Source organism: Candoia aspera, chromosome 2, assembly GCF_035149785.1.
Source record: "Candoia aspera isolate rCanAsp1 chromosome 2, rCanAsp1.hap2, whole genome shotgun sequence".
Classification (NCBI taxonomy): domain Eukaryota; kingdom Metazoa; phylum Chordata; class Lepidosauria; order Squamata; family Boidae; genus Candoia; species Candoia aspera.
The window spans coordinates 201,951,839-201,972,381 of record NC_086154.1 but is presented as its reverse complement, the minus strand read 5'-3'; the positions used below and the strand labels follow the sequence as shown (position 1 = coordinate 201,972,381).

The window sequence follows — 20,543 nt, the reverse complement described above, 5'->3', positions numbered from 1 at the left end:
TTAATTATGTAATTTAGATACATAAGTAATTAAAATATTTTCCTTTGCTGAAGTGTGGTTCTCTGCTTATTGATAATTATGTATGGTCATGGACATTTGCCATATAAAATAAATAATTCTAGCAGTGAAAGATGGTGTTGGTGGAAACTTAAGGACTTGCATATTAGTTGTAGCATTAATATTCCTAGGCTAGAAAACAAGCTTTGGTTTTGAATATCCTTGAAATCTCTAGGGCTTAATTCTTGGAAATCTGAAAATATTATGGATTATATATTTCTGAGGTAGCAGTGGCTCCCAGACACTTTTTTCTATGAAGGTTTTGAAATTATATTTAGAAATAATTTACTTTAACAAGAGATAATCTATGGTCAGTCATTCCAGGTTTACATTTGAGAAGACTTCAGACATCACAAATGTGCCTTATGCTAGCTTGAAGAGTTGCCTCTGTGCTTTCAAATATAGTCTATTATACGTACAAGTGGAACTTAACTTTTTAATTGAGATGCAGAAATATATTCCGTACATCTCAAAATAAGTATCTCTTAGCAAATATTGAAATATGAGTCAGATTCCCTAAGTCCCAGTGATAGAAATAATTATGTGTAGAGTACTATGTATTTCTATCAAAAACTTCATACATACTATACAGTTTTATTGCTTTGTGGTATGCATAGTATATCCTATATAGCTCCTGAAAGAGCTGGAAATTGGTTCTATTCAACTTTTTGGTGCAAGAATTTCAGCTTGTTAGTGATCTTCAGGAAAATTTCTACATGGATAACATGTTTTGTAGGAAATTGGGTCCATGGATGCATACATGCATGCATATACACAAACACATACACACCCACCGACCCACAAATTGTTTCTCTCTCATGTGTATTCAGATATTTAGTACAGTAGTTCCTGTAGCATGGTTACATAACTGAATAAAGCACCCCTCTTTTATATTTAAAAGCTCATCATATTTAATTAGAAATTTCCAGAGGTGAGAGGCTTGCACTCTAACCCAATCACTGCAATGTATGATCTATTCAAACTGTAATCGCATGAATTGTTAATATAACTCATTTTCAAATCTGAACTAGCTTTAATTACTAATACTAATTGAAATAATAATAGAATGCTAATATATACTGGGCATGTTTCCTGTAATAAGGAAACCAAACATTGGGTCTGGAAGCCTCAATGTGTTGTTTACAAGCCATTTCCTTTCCATCCAGAAAATAATTGTGGTGTATTCCACAAATAATATTGCATATAAGAGTAGAAACTTGTTTTAAACTCAAACTCCTCTTTCTTTTCTTATGAACTAATTCTACATGTGGCACTGTACTATATAAGAGTTTTGAAATATGGCATCTTACCTCCTTTTTTAAATAGGACAAAAATTGCCCAGGATATTGAAAGGCTTATTCATCCTAATGACATTATAGATAGAGTTATATACGATATTGATAATCTCAGGTAAGTTTTATATTAAGGTCTTTATTTTAACTCTCACCCATTCCATACTGATTTCTTTCCTATTTTAGCTTCAATAATTTAGGAAGAATAAATTATGAATTAATGGGGGTGTGATAGTTTCCTTGGCTATTTATAAAGTTGTAAAAGCCTAAAAACTTAATAGGTAAAGGTTTCCCTTGACATTAAGTCCAGTCATGTCCGACTCTAGGGGGCGGTGCTCATCTTCATTTCAAAGCCGAAGAGTTGGCGTTTGTCCGTAGACACTTCCGTGGTCATGTGGCAGCAGCCGTTACTTACTAGAAGTAGAATAATATATATTTAAAATGAATTACTTTTAAAATTTGTATATAGTAACAATTAAAAACTAAATATAACTTTATTAATTAAAAAGTCTTGATTCACTGTACTGTAAAACATGCATTTTAGTGTTTTTTAGTTTTAGGGAACTCTTTCTTGTATCCTATGAATTATAAATCCCTTGAAAATGAAAAAAAAATCACTTTTCTAACTAATAGACAAATAGGTTACAAACCTTCACAAGCACTATTGAACACCACTGTGAAGAACATTTGTGCTGTCTTTTAACTGGGGAATGAGAAATTCAGTTCTTTTAACATGGTTTCTCTGGATTAAAATTGGAAATGTTAAAAAAATTAGGAGATAGGCAGTGTTTTCTTTTGTGTCTCCATGTGCTTTCACGCTTATAGTCAAGAACATTTAACACTGTAGAACAGATTGGAAGAGCAGAGCTGGAAGCAAGAATCTGTTCTACTCACAGTAGTGGATGTAATATATTGCTTGTTTTAACAGACTAATTGGAGGAAAGGAGGAAAAATGGAAGGGGGATTTATGCCATTTTTGTAATGAAGCCAATAAGCATATGATGCCATTTGCACAATGACATCAGAAGATGGCATAAGTTGATGAAAATGATGTAAATAGCAATAAATATTTGATTTGCTACACGCAGTCTTTTATGTCAAAGACCTTTATAATGAGGTTTCACTGAATTAAAAATACTTAACATTTTATCCTCCTAATGCAAACATTAACAAGGTTTGAACATAGGAAGAAATAAGAAAATTCAAGGAGAATTTTTTTTTTAAAATGCCCATACTATATTTGCTGAGAATTATGTTGATGATTCAGCTACAAATATGAAATTGTTTAAATGGAGAAGTCTCACTGCTCTGCAACATAGAAAGCATGCTTGTAATCTATATTTTCATTAACTCATATTAACTATGTTGGGGAACCCTTGGTATAATTTAAACTAATTTAATATGCAGGACTTGTAACTGTCAGGTTTAATTGTATTTTTCCCCAATCAGGATTACAATCCTTGTAATTTTATTTTATTTTCCAGTTATCTAGTGCCTGATGAAGGAGATGTCTTGAAGTTTAACTCCAAATTTGAATCAGGAAATTTACGGAAAGTTATTCAGATCAGAAAGTAAGATATCATTATTATTTTATTTAATCATTATAGATCAGTTATCTGAATTTTGTGACTTACTTATTTCTGCTCATTTTTAGAAATGAGTATGATCTCATTCTGAATTCTGATATAAACAGCAATCATTATCACCAGTGGTTTTATTTTGAAGTCAGTGGAATGCGAACAGGCAATGCCTACCGATTTAATATAATCAACTGTGAAAAGACAAACAGTCAGTTTAATTATGGTAAGACTTATTTACTTTTCTATTGGAAAAAAAAAAGACACACATACAACAAACACATGCGCCAGGGAAGTGTTTTTGGCAATTGCAGATAATTACAGTACATCAGCTTACCACTACAGATAACTGCAATATGTCATTAGTAGCACAGAGAAGTGATATAGCAAATGTTTGGGATTAAAATGAAGTAACCAAGTTGAGATGGACAAATTATTTACATATTTCTAAGGAGCAGATAGGATGATAGAGAACCTAGCATGGGAACACAAGCTGCATTGAAATGTCAAGTATGCGAAACTATGATTTAAAGGACAAAAACTTAATTTTGTATACACATGCTCTCTTTTCCTTTCTCCCAAACTAATTAATCAAATAGAAATTTGATCGAACCAGCTTGTCCTTATATCAAGGCTCCAAGCAAGGATTGCAAATTGTGGCTTGGATTTGACTTGCAACCTGAATGGTAGCTTGCTTAAATTATAGTCTGCTGCTCCAGATAATAATTGCTAACTGGTTTTATGTAGTTCAGTTCAGAAGAGGAAGCAAAAGAAATTATTCCAAGTTTGTCTTTGAGCTCCAAATCATATTATGCTAGCACTATCGCTACCGATTGGTAATTGCATATTGTCCCCATGGTTTTCAAGAGCCAGAAGCATGACATCTGACTTCCACTGTTGATTTTAACAGCTCATGATGTATACCAGCCATAAGAACCTTCAAATATTGAATTTACGGTTATTACTACAAAAAATCGATTTCTAGTAATATATTTGTTTTCTCATCTAATTCAAAAGTTATCTTCCCATAGGATACTGAGAACAATGTTTATAGATAGGTATATTTGTTTGCTGAATATGTGCAGTTCTGTTTTCTAACAGTATATTTTTCTTGAAGGTATGCAGCCTCTTATGTACTCTGTTCAAGAAGCACTAAGTGGCCGACCTTCATGGATTCGTACAGGAGCAGATATTTGTTACTACAAGTAAGCCTAAGGTCAATCTATCACACTCAGGCTGTATGTACTCCTGAACCCATTTTGCAGCCACTCAGTTTTTAATGGCAGTATTGTGTGGCTTCTTTTACCCTTAGTAGGTACAAGATAGAGGTGATAAGCTGGCATGAGATTTCATTGCAGCTGTTTTGTACTTGTAAACCTTTGCTCCCTTCCTCCCAAAAGAAAAGAACAGTTAGAAGTTTTCCCGTTACATATACTTCCTCAGTGACACCACATCACAGGGCACATCACTTGTAACCTGTGAAGGCCCAAAGTGCAACCTCTTGATGGAAAAGTTGATAAAATAGTAGATGGATAAAATAAGATATTGAAAAGAAAAGAAAAAAGAATAGAATAGAATAGAATAGAATAGAATAGAATAGAATACTCTTTAATGTATTAACTGCATTAGTAATGAACATTTGAAAAACATAAATGAGAATTGGAGTAAACATTATTATTTGGCCCAAAAATAACAAATACCTGCAATTTATTTACATAAAATGGTACGCTTTGCATATCTTTACGATAACGTAAATATTTTGTTCTTAGGAACCATTTTTCAAGAAGTTCGATTGCAGCAGGAGGTCAAAAAGGAAAATCATATTATACAATCACCTTCACAGTCACCTTCCATCATAAGGATGATGTTTGCTACTTTGCTTACCATTATCCTTATACTTACTCAGCTTTAATGGTAAATTATTTTAATATGGATACGTTCATAATAACTTGATTTATAATTTTATTATTTGATAATACCTTCAACTGATTATATTGCTCAGTATTTATCACAACATTTAAACACTAAAGTACTGTCTGTTATAAAATAAGTAAAAGTTGAGGTTAAAAAATCCTACAGAAGTAATGCCTTTGTTTAACAAATACTGTAAAAAGTTTAGTATTTCACAATGAGATCTCATAATAAGAATTTCAGAGCAAGAAGTAGATAATGTTTTTGTTTGCTTGCTTGAGCTATAGGAAGAACAGTGTACAGGTAATCCTTGATTAACTACCACAATTGGGACTGGAATCTCAGTCATTAAGTAAATTGGTTGCTAAACGAGACGCCCACGTGACTACTTCGCTCAATGACCACAATCCCAGCACTCCTGGTTGTGGTCATTAAGCAATCTCCTGGGTCATTAAGCGGTCAGAGCGAAAGAGCTACCTGCTGAAGGGTTTCTTCTCTCCCCCGTGCATGGAGGGGAAATCCTTGGTGGGGCTGGAGGAATGAAGCAGAAATCTTCAGGATTTGATCTTCTTTCCTGTGGTTTTACAAAGAGTTTCCCCTCCCCTCCATCCCCTTCACCTGCAACCTCACCTGCCGGCTTCCCCATTAATTTTCTGGGGAAGCCAGCAGAGAAGAATGCCAGCGGCTATCACATGATTGTGGGGCACTTGGCAATCAGTTGTAAATGCGAGGCAGTTGCTGGCGGTTGCTGGCCAAGCACATGCAGTCATGTGACCACGGTGGGGTGGCGCAATGTTTCATGATAACTGGAAGTGCTTTACGGGCCCTAAAGCACCCTTTCCAAGGCTGTGGTAACTTTGAACAGTCGTAAAGTGACTGATCGTTAAGCAAGGAGTACCTGTGTACAGTAAAGACGAATCTGATAAACTAGTATCAGCATAGGAATAATAAATGTAAAATTGCATACAATCTAGTAAGTAGACTTCTATGTGAGTATCAAAATACCCAGATACTGATCCCAGATGGCTATTTCCAGTGTAACCTCATTTTCGTTAGGAAGTAGTAACCTTTTTGTAAATGCACACAGTGGTTATTTCTTCAGGAGAATAAGTTTTTGTCTTCAGAAATTTGCAGGGAAACAGCATGGGAAGTGATTCCACTTTCTCCTTCAGCCAGATGTCAGCTATGCCATCTAAAACTAATGCCATGAGCCAGGGAATCTTCTGAACATAGGGGAGCCTCTACTTGATTTTAGTCCCTTCTGTAAATGAGAAGATCCTGCCTATTTGCAAAATGGGAAATCTGTATTTAACTCTTCCCACATAATATCCAACGAAATGGTTTTTACAGTGCAGAGTGAAAACTTAACTTTCAGAAAGACAGGATTTACCAACATTTAATCTTTTTAATGCTGATAAGGAACACTTGTATTAAAATTGGAAGAAATGAATTGGCAAGTCTTGGGAATAGATAAGAATTCTGAAAAGTTCCTTCAGGTGGACCGATCATACTTTTCCAGTTTGCAAATGTAATAGCAATTATAGTAACACTCACGTTAAATGCACAGAGAATTTCACTGATGGTTTTCTGAAGTGCAAAAGGATTTACTTGTGATAGTATGGTATTTTTATACACTGTTGCTAATGATATTACAAGTTCCAGTATGATTCATGAGTCACCTGTTGCCTATACCTTAAATGAATGTATTTTTACATCTTGTACAATTCATAAACTCTTTCTTCATATTAAGAGTGCAATTTGATAAATGCAAGCTTCATTATTTTATGTAAGGTTTTGGTACTATAATGATTTTTATACATAACATGCATTAGGACTCTAAACAATAAATAAAACATTACATGCAATATTAGAATGAGTGAATTTAGAAATTCCATTCAATACTTTAGCTAGGTTTTTAAAATGCTTTATTAAAAGATAAAATTGGCTCTGAATTTATGTACTTATTTTGCATGATGAAGATGCATCTCCAAAAATTAGAATCCACAAACAATTCTCAGCAGATATATTTTCGGCAACATGTCTTATGTGAGACTCTCTCTGGGAATAACTGTCCTATAGTAACAATAACAGCCATGCCAGAATCAAATTACTATGAACATATTTGTCAGTTCAGTAAGTATAGCCTTTTTCTTTTGATTATATTCAAATAGTTTCAAATCAAATAAAACCTTTGTTTCCTTTGATTTTGCATTGTTTAGTTATAATTATTCATAGGCACCCAACAGAATATATTGGCCATAGCCCTTCTGGATTAATTTGGTGGATGCAAGTTTGAGATACGCTTCACCCTCCTCGCAGCAGTGGGATTAGGTGGCGTTTTTGTGATCCTTGTGAAAGAATAGTAAAAGCAAGTGCACACTTCACTCTGTGTGGATGAGCCTCTTTCAGAGTAGAGAGGGAGATCTGTCATTGGAGATCGCCATGCTGTAGCAGCAGGATGATTGCTCTTGCTAGTTAGCTGGCTGTGGCTATTCAGCAGTTGGGCTGGAACTGGGAATGTTGAGTGTATTACAGGCATAGCCAAACATTTGCTGGATCTTAAGTGTTCCAAAATCCTTGTTTTACTTCAAAGCAGTCCAGAAACTCTACTAGCCCTGGAGCAAAAGTGTCATGATAGTAGGTAGTATCAAAGTTAGCAATTTTCCTCCCTGGTCACAGTGAGATGAAGATAACTGCAGTAACCTTGCCACCGATTCTTCCCTCTGTCTGCAGGAACATTGTTATTTTAAAATTCCACTGAATCAGTTCAAGTAATATTATACTGATTATAATATAATATTATGCTGATTATATCTTGTGCTTCCATAAACTGTCTTTTATACTGTATAAAAGACTAAATGTATTTCATCTTTATGAATTTATAACAAGCAGGTGTAATGTAATTAATATGGTGGTCATCTGCCAGGGATGTTCTAGTGCATTTTTAAGCTCCCTTCCAACTCTATGAACGCTGTATCATGCTATTGATTTGTGCTGTTTTTAGGAAATCGTCCTTATATTTTCCTATCTGCTCGTGTACATCCTGGAGAGACCAATGCAAGTTGGGTTATGAAGGGAACTTTGGAGTATCTTATGAGTAATACTCCTGCTGCCCAGAGTTTACGAGAATCCTATATTTTTAAAATTGTACCGATGCTTAATCCTGATGGGGTCATCAATGGAAAGTAAGTATTTGACTGCATTTAGCAACAGAGTTCATTCTGCTGAAGCACTTCCCAGGGTAGCTTTGTTTGGAATATAGATTCTCTAGATCAGAACTTTTCTGCAAAATGTTGTATCTACTAGAATTTTCACTAGGTAATACAGTTATGTTAATTTAAGTGAATAGTTACTTTTGTTAACTTATTTATGTGCATTTATACTTTTTCATAAGTCCAATTTTGTTTAAAAATAATATTTTTAAATACATGCACAGAATCTACTGTCCTTAATAGTTTCTCCTTTTCAAGTATTGAATCAAAGGCAGTAGCACTGTATGGCACTTTGCGGTGTAATTAGATCAAATATAATGTTAACTCATCTGAAATGAGGGTATACCTATTATTAAGTGCAGTGTTGTCACTGTTCCTCCCTCTGACAACCTGCATTCAGACATGGCTTCCTTCATGTACCAACACAGAAAGTGAAAAAATGTTTTTTACTACTTAGCCAATAAGAAAAGCTAAGATTAGGAATTCATTTCTATAGGAGGAAGAAGTGCTGTTAGGTTGGCATCAGAAGGGGAGCCTTAAAATTACCAAAGGGTTCTGTAAAGTGTACATCCTGGAGAGACCAATGCAGGTTGGGTTATGAAGGGAACTTTGGAGTATCTTATGAGTAATACTCCTGTCCAGAGTTTACAAGGAGAAATTTCAAGGAGATGTGTAATGGCTGGCAACTAAGATGAATCTAGACAGTGGTGGCTGTTGAAGACTGGCTTGGTTTTGGGAAAGTGTAGAGAGTAAGGAAGATGACCTTGACAGAGATAGGCCAGGGCAAAACATAGCTTAAGTCCCAAACAAGCAGGAGATGTGTGAAAATGGCTCAAGCAGAACCTCCCTAATTTACATGAGTATGGAGGTGGGTGGGAAATAAAGCAGTTAGACTTGCAATATTATGTTACTATCGCCAATATTAATATGTTTTAGCCTTCCTGTGGAGTTGATTTCTTGATTCAGTCTGTGTAGTCAGGCTGACAGAAAGCCTGTAAATGGCTGGTAGTCCTGTAATGGATAGGGCAGTGTTACACTGCTGAAGCTTTTTTTTGTTCCTGGGATGGTGGAAGGCATCTGAAGCAGAGGTGGGTATGACCCAGAAAAGTGTACCAAAAACAAAGAGAAGGTATCATAGGACCTGGCCCATCTTTTGCAGATGACCTCTGGTGAGGATTGAAGGTGATAGAAGATAAGAGGCTTTACCAGCCAGAGAAAAGTCAGCTGCTAAACTGACAGAGAGAAATTGCTGGCCAGTATCTTTAAACCCTTTCTTAATTCTAGATAGCAAGTTTTTAGAAATATAGAGGGATACATATACATTAACCTAAAAGTATCTCTTTTGTGGCTGCCTGTGGAATTCTGGCAGTTGAAGTCCACCCATCTTAAAGTTGCTGAGGTTGAGAAACACAGGAATAGATAGACAAAACTTTAGTTCCATTGCAGAAAACCTCAAGCTGCTCTGCTTATCTTCAGATGGGCAGAGAGAGGAGGGAGCAGTGGAATGCAGCATTCTGGTTATAAATTACTGTATGCTTACAAAACTTGGCTAGAAAAGCTAAACTAGATGCTGCCTATTTGTTTAATAAAAAACTCTGAAATCCTGTTTTGCACTGAGTTTTCTTTTAAATCCCAAGAACACACAGAAAGCTCCAATCACATTTTCAGTAAGGGAAATATTTGCCTGACTTCAGTAGGCAAAATGTACTAAGGTCCCCCAGAAAAATTCCTTAGTACAACCTTCTTTCTATTTCAATGGCAGGCAGTCCAGAGAAGTTCATTTTCCTATCCTTGTGTAAGGATTACAACATTAAAAAGAATTTCAGCTAAGTCTGAGAGTTTCAGTAAGAGATAATGTCTGTCTAGGCAAATAATTTTAACATGAAGTACATTTTCACTCCTGAATCTGTGGAACTTGCTTCCATGGATCTTGCTCCTATACTGTATTAGATTTTTGTCTTAAGTGTAATCCTTTGTGCATGAAATTCTGCTCAGTTCAATGAGATTTATTCTCTGCATAATTTCTCCCCTGGGGTTAATGCAGCCAAGGTTTCTGTCCCTAATGCTACTAGATGGATTGCAGCCAGGTCTTCTATACTTAACACAGCTGTCTTTGATTTAGAAGTAATAATGAACTGTTCAGTTCTAAGGAAAAAGCCCCATCTGCAGGGCCTTGACAAGGTCCAGCAGTTTCTCTTATCCTGAAATGGCCTAACGGCATTTTTAATGCTGAGGAAAACTACCTCCTTGTTTGTTTTCTACAGAATTGGAGGACTACTGTTTCTTTCATTTCCATGATGTAAATACCTCTTCTTCTCTCTATGTCAAATGTTATGCTTTGGACTCTCACAGAATCAAAGAACATTTGTCCCTCTGATTTATACTTCATGGAAAGCTAAAATGACACAATTCATTTGGCTCAATAATATTTAAAGCCTTTATTCAGAATCTGAATCCCTGGGAGAATTAAAGAGTTGACTCGATTTTCAGTGTTACATAATTGGGAACTTCAGCTAACCTTTTGAAGTAGATCAAACATCTTCAGAATGATGCAATTCATAATATTAAAAACGATGGAGTAAATCCAGATTTAGTAATGCTTAGAGTATACCTAGTGAGATCAAGTAGACATTATAAAGGTTAACTTGGTCCTTTTGATTTCAGTGTTTCTATTCTAAGCTTCAGTAAGTCTGAATATAACCCACTAACAGAGATAGTAGATAACATTTTCTGCATGTGAGCATTTTCTGAAATGTTACTCCAGCTATAATACAAGAATACAGGGAAAAAAACATAAAATTGGTAGAAACCTAGAAAGAAAATTAATGACACTTCTGAAAAACTATTTTCGCCCATTCACAGGGGAGAGGGGAATTGAGTTTAGACTCTGCTATTGGAGCCATTTGTCAAGGCTGGATTGACTTAAGAATATGGAGCACTGGCATGTTAACTTGTCCTTTCCTTCTACCAACTTAATTCAGTTTAGCTGACTTGAAACAAGGCTTTAGAAGAATTTCTTTTATCTTAATATACTTGCAGTGAAATTTTTAACATCCACAAAAATTCTTACATTAATGTTCCTGGAGAAAGAAATATTTTTAATAGAAGACTTTTTAATTTCTGTTCTATAGTCATCGCTGTTCTTTAAGTGGGGAAGACTTGAACAGACAGTGGCAAAACCCAAACCCAGATCTGCACCCCACAATTTATCACGCCAAAGGTCTGCTTCAGTATCTGGCAGCTATAAAACGTTTGCCATTGGTAAGTATGTGCTTTCTTATCTAACAAAAACCACTTAAAATGTGACATTTACATTGAAAGGATATGCAGGTAATGGTAGTTGAAACTCCCTCAACTTTAATTCTTTGCAAATACGTTGCTTGAGGAATTGTCTTCTTGCCCACATCCCTAGTGATACTAGAACTGTGTTGGAGAAAAGTTACAGTGAAATATGGTGGGAACTGTTTAGCTCCTTTCATAGGAGCATTCAAATAAAAGAGACTGTAATGTATTTATCATACCAAAAATGTAAAAGAGGCATATATATGAACAACTTAATGACTTAACATTTGCTGTGCCTAGATTTGCACCATTATATGGTTTGTTTGTTTTTGGCATAATGTAAACCCAGCCAGAGCAAATGTGACAGAAGTAATCATTTATGTGTAGTCTGGGTCTGAACATTAAAACTTGCTCAGTAATCCATAACTTTAAAAATTCTGTTTTGGAATCCTGTGTTAGAAACTTTGCCATTTTATGAACTCTGCATAGACTAACTCACTTCTTGAAATTTCTGATTTTCAATTTTGCATATGTGACTTTGGCCATAGAAACACAGAATAAACACAAAACACAGAAACACAAGATAAACAAAATAAATATGATGGTAGTTCTGTTCAAGTGACAAGGCAGAGGAGTTTGTTAAGGCAGATAATACAGTAAATAGCTAATGTGCAAATGAACCAGCAAAGAATAGTGGAATGGTTATTCTCAGTGAACTAATACTGAATTTGCAGTTTGTTAGATGCAATCAGTAATACTATGTACTACTTCCTGACTTGATTTTTAAATTAATTTTCTTTAAAATTATACAGAACATGCCTTCATTAATGGTGTAGAATACTTTATTGAGTTGTAAATTCACACATTAACACATCAATTTGTGAAGAACTATAACTGACAAGCATGATCTAAATTGTTTATGAAAATTCTTTTTAAAATGTTAATAAAATTAATTTAAATCAATGTATCCACAGGAGGTTTTTATTCAAGGGTTCCCTCCATGCATCCAGGTTTTCTAAGGATCATGTTACTTGTTTCTAGATACATAAATGATTATTTATCAGATCGGGATTGTTATATCTGAATTGCATTTTATATTAAAGGTGCATCTTTGATTTTTGAAAAATACTATTTCTTACAGGTTTTTTGTGACTATCATGGTCATTCTCGCAAGAAAAATGTGTTTATGTATGGATGTAGCATCAAGGAAACAATATGGCATACTAATGTTAGTGCCGCCTCTTGTGATCTGATTGAAGACCTTGGTTATAGGGTAGGTAGATGTGTGTGAATATGCATGCAGATATATGCATAGGATTTATACTTTGAGTTCCTTTTATTGGTACTATATTCATTGGGTAATAGGTTGCTAGTACTGTTGTAGACAGAGATCAAATCCTGCCATATTCTTTCAACTATTTTCAGTGGTTTAAGCAGTGGGATGTTTCTTTAAAGATGAGTAGTACCTAAAGAAAATAAACTTGGAGTTACTAAAACTCAGCTCAGAGTAATTGTTTTATATGCCAGAGTTTTTTGATTAAAACCACAATATCTTCAGTATCTTGAATAATAGGATTAGGATAACCAAGAAAAGACACCCTAAAGCAGTGTTCCTCAGACTTGGTGATTTTAAGCAAGTGGACTTCAATTCCCAGAATTCCCCAACCAGCATGCTAGCTGGGGAATTCTGGGAGTTGAAGTCCACTCATTTTAAAGTTGCCAGGGTTGAGAAACACTGCCCTAAAGGCTAATAAATTTGTAATGACATGATGAAATCAATGTCATATAGCTGGGAGAGCTTGGATAGTCAGTGAGGAAATGACTGGGATAGATGGACTAAAGTCTGATTCGGTGTGCATCAACTTCACGTGGAGGCAAAAGAAGAATGCAATGGAGAAGAACAAAAATCAGTTTAAAATACTGTAAAAATATTTTTTAAAAACTCAACATTTTGTAAGTCATTAATTGGATAGTGTTCATCTAGTATGGGGGACAAAAGTAAGGAACTTTAAAATAGCACAGCTAAATCCAGCCAAAACTCATTTTGGTCCAGCACTTTGTTTCTCAGTATGGCCAACTATATGCTTATAAGCAGGAGATAGATTCATATTTGTTTCTCCACAAATGGCATTTGGATGACCTCTCCCTCCAACCCAGAACTGTGTGAAGAAAGTCATCTTCAAAAATATTTTGCAACAAAGTCCATAGGTTTTCCAGTATCTAGACAGATTTCACTTGGAAGCCTTCTGATACCAGGGATATTTCATCTTTGGCTCTAGACAGGGTTGCACTGCCCCATGCAGAACTGGTTTGTAATTTGGAGTTCCTGTTGCACTTAGAATTCATTCCCTCAACATTCAGAGGGAGATGTCTGTAGTATCCTGCAGACCTGTGACACCCAAACACATACTTTAAGGGATGCATAAGCAGCAGAGTTTTTCTATAATTTTTGTTATTGCTTATTTCTGGTAGACTCTGCCTAAGATTCTGAGTCAGTCAGCCCCAGCATTTTGTATGAGCAGCTGCAGTTTTGTTGTGGAAAAATCAAAGGAATCTACAGCACGCGTTGTAGTGTGGAGAGAGATTGGTGTTCAAAGAAGTTACACCATGGAAAGCACATTATGTGGATGTGATCAGGGGAAATATAAGGTAAAAAGTATGGTGGATAGCAAAACAGCATTTTATATTAGTGCATCTGAAGAAATAAGTTTGTATTGTGCTTGAATTCATTTCAAATATGAAATATGTCTGGCCCTTACATATCACATAATTTGATGAACAGACTCCTTAATAGATAGCATTCTTCTAATGAAGAAAAAGCATTCAGGTAGTCCTTGGGTTACAACGGCAATTGGGACCAGGATTGCTGTCACCAAGCAATGCGTTAGTAAAGGGTGATGTCACTTAGTGATGGCAATCCTGGGCAGTCCTGGTTGCTGTTGTAACCCAAAGATGCATGGGTTGTTTAGCAGGAAGAGGTGGGGATCCCAGTTAAGGAGCACAGGGATGCCATGAGGGGTTGGTGCAGGAGGCTGGGGGAGGCCAAGAGAGGGCCTGGGGGGGGCCAATGCAGGCCTCATGGGAGGCTGGTGGAGGGAGTGGGAGGGCTGGTGCATGCTGCGTGTGAGACATGGGAGGCTGGGGGAGGGTTTGGGAGGGCCTGCACAGGCCACACGTGAGTTGGGGGCGGGCCAGTGGAGGGTGTGCGTGGGCAGGGGTGCTGTGGGCGAGAGAAAAAGCAGGAGCGACGTATGGAGCAAGTTGTGACCTCTGCTGGCTTCCCCACTGCATTTACTTGTGGGAAGTCAGCAGGGAAGGTCTCAAATGGCGATCACATAACTGTGGCTCCCTGTGGCCAGAACTTCAAGGACCAGTTGTACTTCTATTTTTTCAGCCCCTGTAACTTTGAATGGTCACTGGACTAATAGACATAAACTGAGGACTAGATGTAAACAGCACTTTCAGGGCCAAATGCCACCCTGGAAAGTGAGTTTGCAATAGAAGAGTGGTACAGGGCCTCAGACTGGAATATGTTTGGGTCCTTTTAACTTCTTTTGCTTTGTATAAGAAGTGACCTCTTTAAGTATTTTAAAGCAACCTGTTGCTTGTCAAACAAGAGTAGTATCATGCAGTATCTTTTTTAAAAAATATTTTACTAGAATTTTTCAATACAATAAAAGTACTAAAAAAAGTGAAAAAGAAAGAAAAAAGAAAAGTGAAAAAAGAAAGAAATCATAGAATTATGACTTCCGTCATTCTTTCTATTGAGGAATTGCCATCTTACTCTTTCCCCTTCCTCTTTAATCCTTTTTAATTCCCAAATCCAGAAGTCATGAGTTCAGTCTTTTCTGTTTTCAACATAAAGTCCATATAAGGCCCCCAGTCTTTTAAAAAAGTCTCTTTTTTTTCCCCCTGACCAAACTAGTTAGCTTTGCCATTTCTGCAAGCTCCATCAATTTTATAATTCAGTCTTCTACTGTGGGGTATTTCATTATTCTTCCATCTTTGTATGTACAATAACCTTGCCGCAGATACTAGAAGTAGTATCATGCAGAGTCACTCATTCAGAGTGCGCATTGCAGAGGATCAGGGATTCATACGCCATTCCTCCATCTCTCTCTACAATGTTTTTGTGTTGGAGACGATTTTAAGTGCATCCAGTTAAACTCACAAAGAGTCCCCCTTCAGATGTTCCCATTTTATGCAGGAAGTTGAACGTGTGAAAATATTGGGGAAGGGCAGCATTTGCCACCTTCCCTTCTCTTTCACTTATGAGTTTTGAGTAAATAGGGTACTGTATACTTGCAGAAAGCAAATTGCGCTAAACCACTTAACACTATATGTTTTCTTATTAGGGCTTACAAATCGGGACACGTGAACTGGAAGAGATGGGAGCCAAATTCTGTACTGGTTTATTGCGTTTGAAAAAATTGACATCACCGCTGGAATATAATCTGCCATCTACTCTCTTGGACATTGAAAATGAATTGATTGAATCTAGTTGTAAAGTGACAAGGTAGAAAAAATATTTTTTTTCATTTTTTATCAGGCGTTTATTTGGGTTTTTTTAAAAAAGACCCATAGTGTCAGGCAGCTTTTATTGTAAATTAATACCAAACAAATTGATAAAATAAGTATTTGGATCTTGAAATCAAGATATTGCTTGCAAAATTTAGCTGAGAGATTACATTGTTTATGTGCATGCATACCTGTGAGGAATGGTCAGCATTTACTACCTGTGTTGCAGTAAACACACTGTTTTGATCTAGATAGCTGGGTGCAGTCAACTATTTAAATTTTAAAACATAAAGTTTGTGTGTGCATGACACACACACACACACACACACATTTACATGAACACAAACACAATTTTTTCTCTTCTTTAATCTCTCTTAATACCTAACATTAAAGCTTTTGGGATTAAGCTTTACAGGTAAATTTTGGTGAAATGTAATGTTACGTTTTACTAAGTCAGTGGTGCCAAAAATGCTTTGAAAGTAATGGTGCTATCTTGCTCTAAGTTTTGCTTCCAACAAAGAGTTGGAAGAGTTATTTTCTAAGTAATGGGATGGTTCATTCACTTGAGATATTTTAAAGCTTTTTGTTTTGAAGGGACAGCGATATGAAGTGAGGTGTTTTTGCTTTTGTGTGTCTATGTGCGCCTTGTAGTCAGTGTTGATTCCTGGAGACTGCCTGGACTAGTCCCTCAAGTTTTGTTGGCAAGGTTTTTCAGAAGTGGTTTGCCATTGTCTGCTTCCTAGGGCTGAGAGAGAGAGATTGGTCCAAGATCACCAGCTGGGTTTGTGCCTCAGGCAGGACTAGAACTCACGGTCTCATGGTTTCTAGCCTGATGGCTTAACCACTACACCAAACTGCCTCTCTGTAGTACATTTATTTTCTCCTAATGACCAAACTTTGGGGAGGGGTAGACTTTGTAATATGCTAACTCAGTTTTACAATAATTCATCTGTTCTACAAAATCTGTTTTCTACGAAAATTGTCTCATATATCATGGAGAAAAAGCATAATTCTGGGAAAGAAATTGGTGCAATTGGAAGATTGTTTTGAATAGCTTTTTAAAATTCCATTGTGCTTAGTAAGTCCCAGTATCAATCACCTGTTCTTTACTTATTTCATTAAGATCAAATGCCATTCTGCTGTGTTGCTAAGATCATTCTTTATTGATTATCTTTTAATTTACTAAGTTTTAAAAACTAGTTGGTGCAATTCAGCATAAAATATTCAGTTGGGCGTTGGACAGTTCTTTAGTATACAAGTATATGAATTTTATTTTGCCAAACTTGACATTCCTACCTGAGGAGAAAAAAATTAAGGTTCGGAATAATTTGTAAATACTGAATGAGATCTATATTCAATGGTTGCATTTCCTGTGAACTACATGACATTTTACTTAACCCTACTGTTTAATATGTTTGCTGTAGCCCCACTACTTACGTTCTAGAAGAAGATGAACCTCGCTTCCTCGAAGAAGTGGACTATAGTGCTGAGAGCAATGATGAGCCAGATACTGACCTGGCAAATAATGCTGGAGACTATGAGCCCTGTCTTCAGGAAGATGGACTCTCTGACTCTGAAATTACGAGGACACATTTGCCTTGAGACATTCTTGGTCCATGAAGAAACAAACTACTGTTGCTTACTTAAAAGAAACATGGTGGGTTATTTCATCTTGGGGTTTTGCTAAAGCCAATAAACTGCAGTCAGCCCAGTTCAAAAACAATAAATGCTTCTGACTTTTAAAATAATTGGCATTTGTTTTATTTAAGTAATTGAATTTTTATTTTAGCATTGAAATTACTTTACCCCTGGATGCCTGCTAATTACTGATGCATGGCTTTTTGCATTCATCCCTATAATCACCAAAATAGAAGAAGTAATTTCTGAGATGTAATTGGCAAATCAGAGAGCAGAAGTCAACCTTATTCTTGTCACACAAGCTGTTGGGCTAGTTACTAAAATTCACATACAATTTTATTGGAAATGTTTTACATCTGTGTGCTGGTATTTTTTTTTATTCTGTTTTTTGTTTGATGTAATGCAGGGATTGCTGTGAATTAATTTATTTTGCATTTAATGGATGTTCTCACATATATTTTAAGCCTTAAATTGTATTGACATGGTTTTGCTACAGCCTTAATTTAAAATTGGCAATATCCACATTTGTAGTTGAGAAATGATCAGTACCTGCAGAAAGATTTCATTTACCAGGTGAGCATTTTGAGAGTGGAGAGTCTTATATTCAGCTGTACCTGCAACTTTTCCTCTTCAGTCTCCTAGTACAGCCTTACATGTCATAGTATTTCTCCATGTGAAAACACTCCACAGAAAATATAGGGGAGAGAATTAGGCATGGATCTTTCCTTCCTGAAATGCAGGACTTTTTTTTTTCCCTGAGTGAAGGAGATTCAGTAATGTAACCCTCAACCTACATTTTAAAGTGATATCATCCATCTGCTTTTCGTGAAAAAATAAGCCTCATGTACCCATGCTGACTATAAAGTATATATTTATGTAAACACTTATTACCTAAAACTGATAACCAATTTCTTTCTGAGGTTCGTATAAAGCCTGGAGAAAATGTGTGTTCTTTGTAAGCATAACAATTTAATTGTATGTATATTTCGTGATACAAACTGTAGTTCCTTTTCCATATTTAATATGCACATAGCCAATATGATCTCAAAGTGCTCTGGATATAAAGCATACACTTTTCTATATATTATTGTGGAAAAATAATGGTGTCTATTTGGGTGGAAATTGCTTTATAGTCTCTTGAACTAACTGTGTAATCCAGAGAACAGTTAAGCATGCTGAATTCTGATTTTAAAATATCTAAGCACATAGATCCTGTGAATATTAAATTTTTCAAATGAAGTTAAATATCCCTAACATTGTCTGATGTCTGCTTTATCTCCCCACCCCCTGTTCCCTTGTCTTTTACTGAAATAATTATAAATCAAAGGTGATATGACATTGGAACTAATATCAGAGTACTGAAGGCCAGATCTTTGTCTGTAGTATTAGCCAATTTATTTCTTGGAAGAAATCCACAGCCCCCTTTTTGTTTTCTTTTGATGGAGCTTATACAAGAGGGGATGGTCTGGATTATTCTTAAAATAAAACAATTTGCTACATGTAAGGGGAGATTATTTTGTCACTGTTCTTTATTGCCAAAGGAAGCATTTAAAAAACAGAATCATATCAGTTTTAAGAGATGTATGTTTGATCTTCTGCATTCCCATCTCCCACCCAAACTAGACTTATTTCATAGAGTTAGGTAACATTAATAAATTAAGTATACAAATGTTTGGGGGGAATCATATTCATTGATTTAAAAAATTCTTTTAATCCAATCTACAACTTTGCTACTCATATAGGACTGCTGAGTGTTGTGCCTACAAGCAAAATGCAGTCATGCTCCAAATGGGACAAAAGAGTTTACGGCTCTGGCCTTCTGGAGTGAAAATGAAGGAACTCCTTCTAGCCATAGTAGCATTTTAGAAACATCAGATATTCTAGACTGGAAGTTAAATTGTAGATTAGATTATAAAGGGATGTGCTTTATCAAATCAAGGAAGGTTGAACAGATGTACTCAAGAACTAATCCTATATGTTTTTGTTCTATACTTTGTTGTAAAGAACCTAGTGTGTGGTATGGAAATGAGTGGATAATCAGATGATATTGATATAACAAGTTGTATTAATTTATCCTCTTAACTGAAGCAAATTTAAGAGTCTTGTAGTTAATCTTTTGAATTTTATGAATATTTTCCTATATTTTTAAAACTTTCAATGTATTTTCATATAATTTTGTTTTTACAAGATGATTTTTGATGCAAATGTGATATGAAACACCACAAATATTAAAAATATATACATTTGAGTTGTACTTTGTCAGCTTCTGAGACTTTCATAGATGGACAAAAGAAAATTATGTATCAGTAATGCTTATTTCTTTTAATGAAATCTTCCTTTTTAAATATTGTACTGTACCTCACAGGCAAAAGTTTGTGCCAACTATCAGATGTCAGTTGTATGTGGAATATTATTTTAGTCATAACTGAATACTTACAACAAATGCTCAAATTAGGCTGGCAAATATAAAATAGTTTGTACAAATGCCAGAAAGCCCAGGTTTTAATATAAGAATTCATTGTAATGCTGTAATTATAAATTGTGGCAATATTATTGTGTATGACCTACTTCCCAGATAGATAATTTATCAAGTAAATGTATAATAAAATAATTATCATTATCTGATTTCTCTGCATATTGGAGGATGGGATTGGGGAGGGAAAATTGGAAATCTTCAATATGCAATGTCATGTCACAGTTTAAGAATAAGTGTTGATAAATTATCAACAGAAGCTATGCTTGTTTTTGTTGTTTTTAAAAAAACAGTAGCAAATTTAAGGAAGTTTAGACATCTATGTTTTAAAAATCATATTCAGCGTATTTTAGGACTTATACTCTATTTGAGGTTTCCTGCCTCAAAGTTGCAGAAAACCATGACACCAGTTTCTGGCATCTTTGATCAGTGGTAGCTCTGGGGACCACAAGAAAGGGTCCTGTGGGACCCTTTATAAATAGATTTCTTGCCAAATGTATAGATAAAGAACAGAAACATCAAATTCAATTCCCATTATGGCTACCATTTGGTATATGCAACTGCAGATAACAGGCATAGAAAA

At 35.5% G+C, this 20,543-nt stretch overlaps 1 protein-coding gene across 2 annotated transcripts in view; it reads left to right on the top strand.

The window, feature by feature from the left end:
• AGTPBP1 (ATP/GTP binding carboxypeptidase 1) overlaps nucleotides 1-20,107 on the top strand; it is a 63,873-nt gene extending 43,766 nt beyond the window's left edge. For both annotated transcript variants that reach the window (XM_063295188.1, XM_063295187.1), the window contains 12 exons: nucleotides 1,384-1,467; nucleotides 2,834-2,920; nucleotides 3,004-3,152; nucleotides 4,044-4,131; nucleotides 4,696-4,840; nucleotides 6,817-6,970; nucleotides 7,842-8,022; nucleotides 11,181-11,310; nucleotides 12,473-12,604; nucleotides 13,804-13,980; nucleotides 15,687-15,847; nucleotides 17,274-20,107. In XM_063295188.1, the coding sequence (XP_063151258.1) occupies nucleotides 1,384-1,467; nucleotides 2,834-2,920; nucleotides 3,004-3,152; nucleotides 4,044-4,131; nucleotides 4,696-4,840; nucleotides 6,817-6,970; nucleotides 7,842-8,022; nucleotides 11,181-11,310; nucleotides 12,473-12,604; nucleotides 13,804-13,980; nucleotides 15,687-15,847; nucleotides 17,274-17,451 (1,666 nt within the window). In that variant the 3' untranslated portion in view covers nucleotides 17,452-20,107. The remainder of the gene's footprint in view (nucleotides 1-1,383; nucleotides 1,468-2,833; nucleotides 2,921-3,003; nucleotides 3,153-4,043; nucleotides 4,132-4,695; nucleotides 4,841-6,816; nucleotides 6,971-7,841; nucleotides 8,023-11,180; nucleotides 11,311-12,472; nucleotides 12,605-13,803; nucleotides 13,981-15,686; nucleotides 15,848-17,273) is intronic.
• Nucleotides 20,108-20,543: the final 436 nt, after the last annotated feature.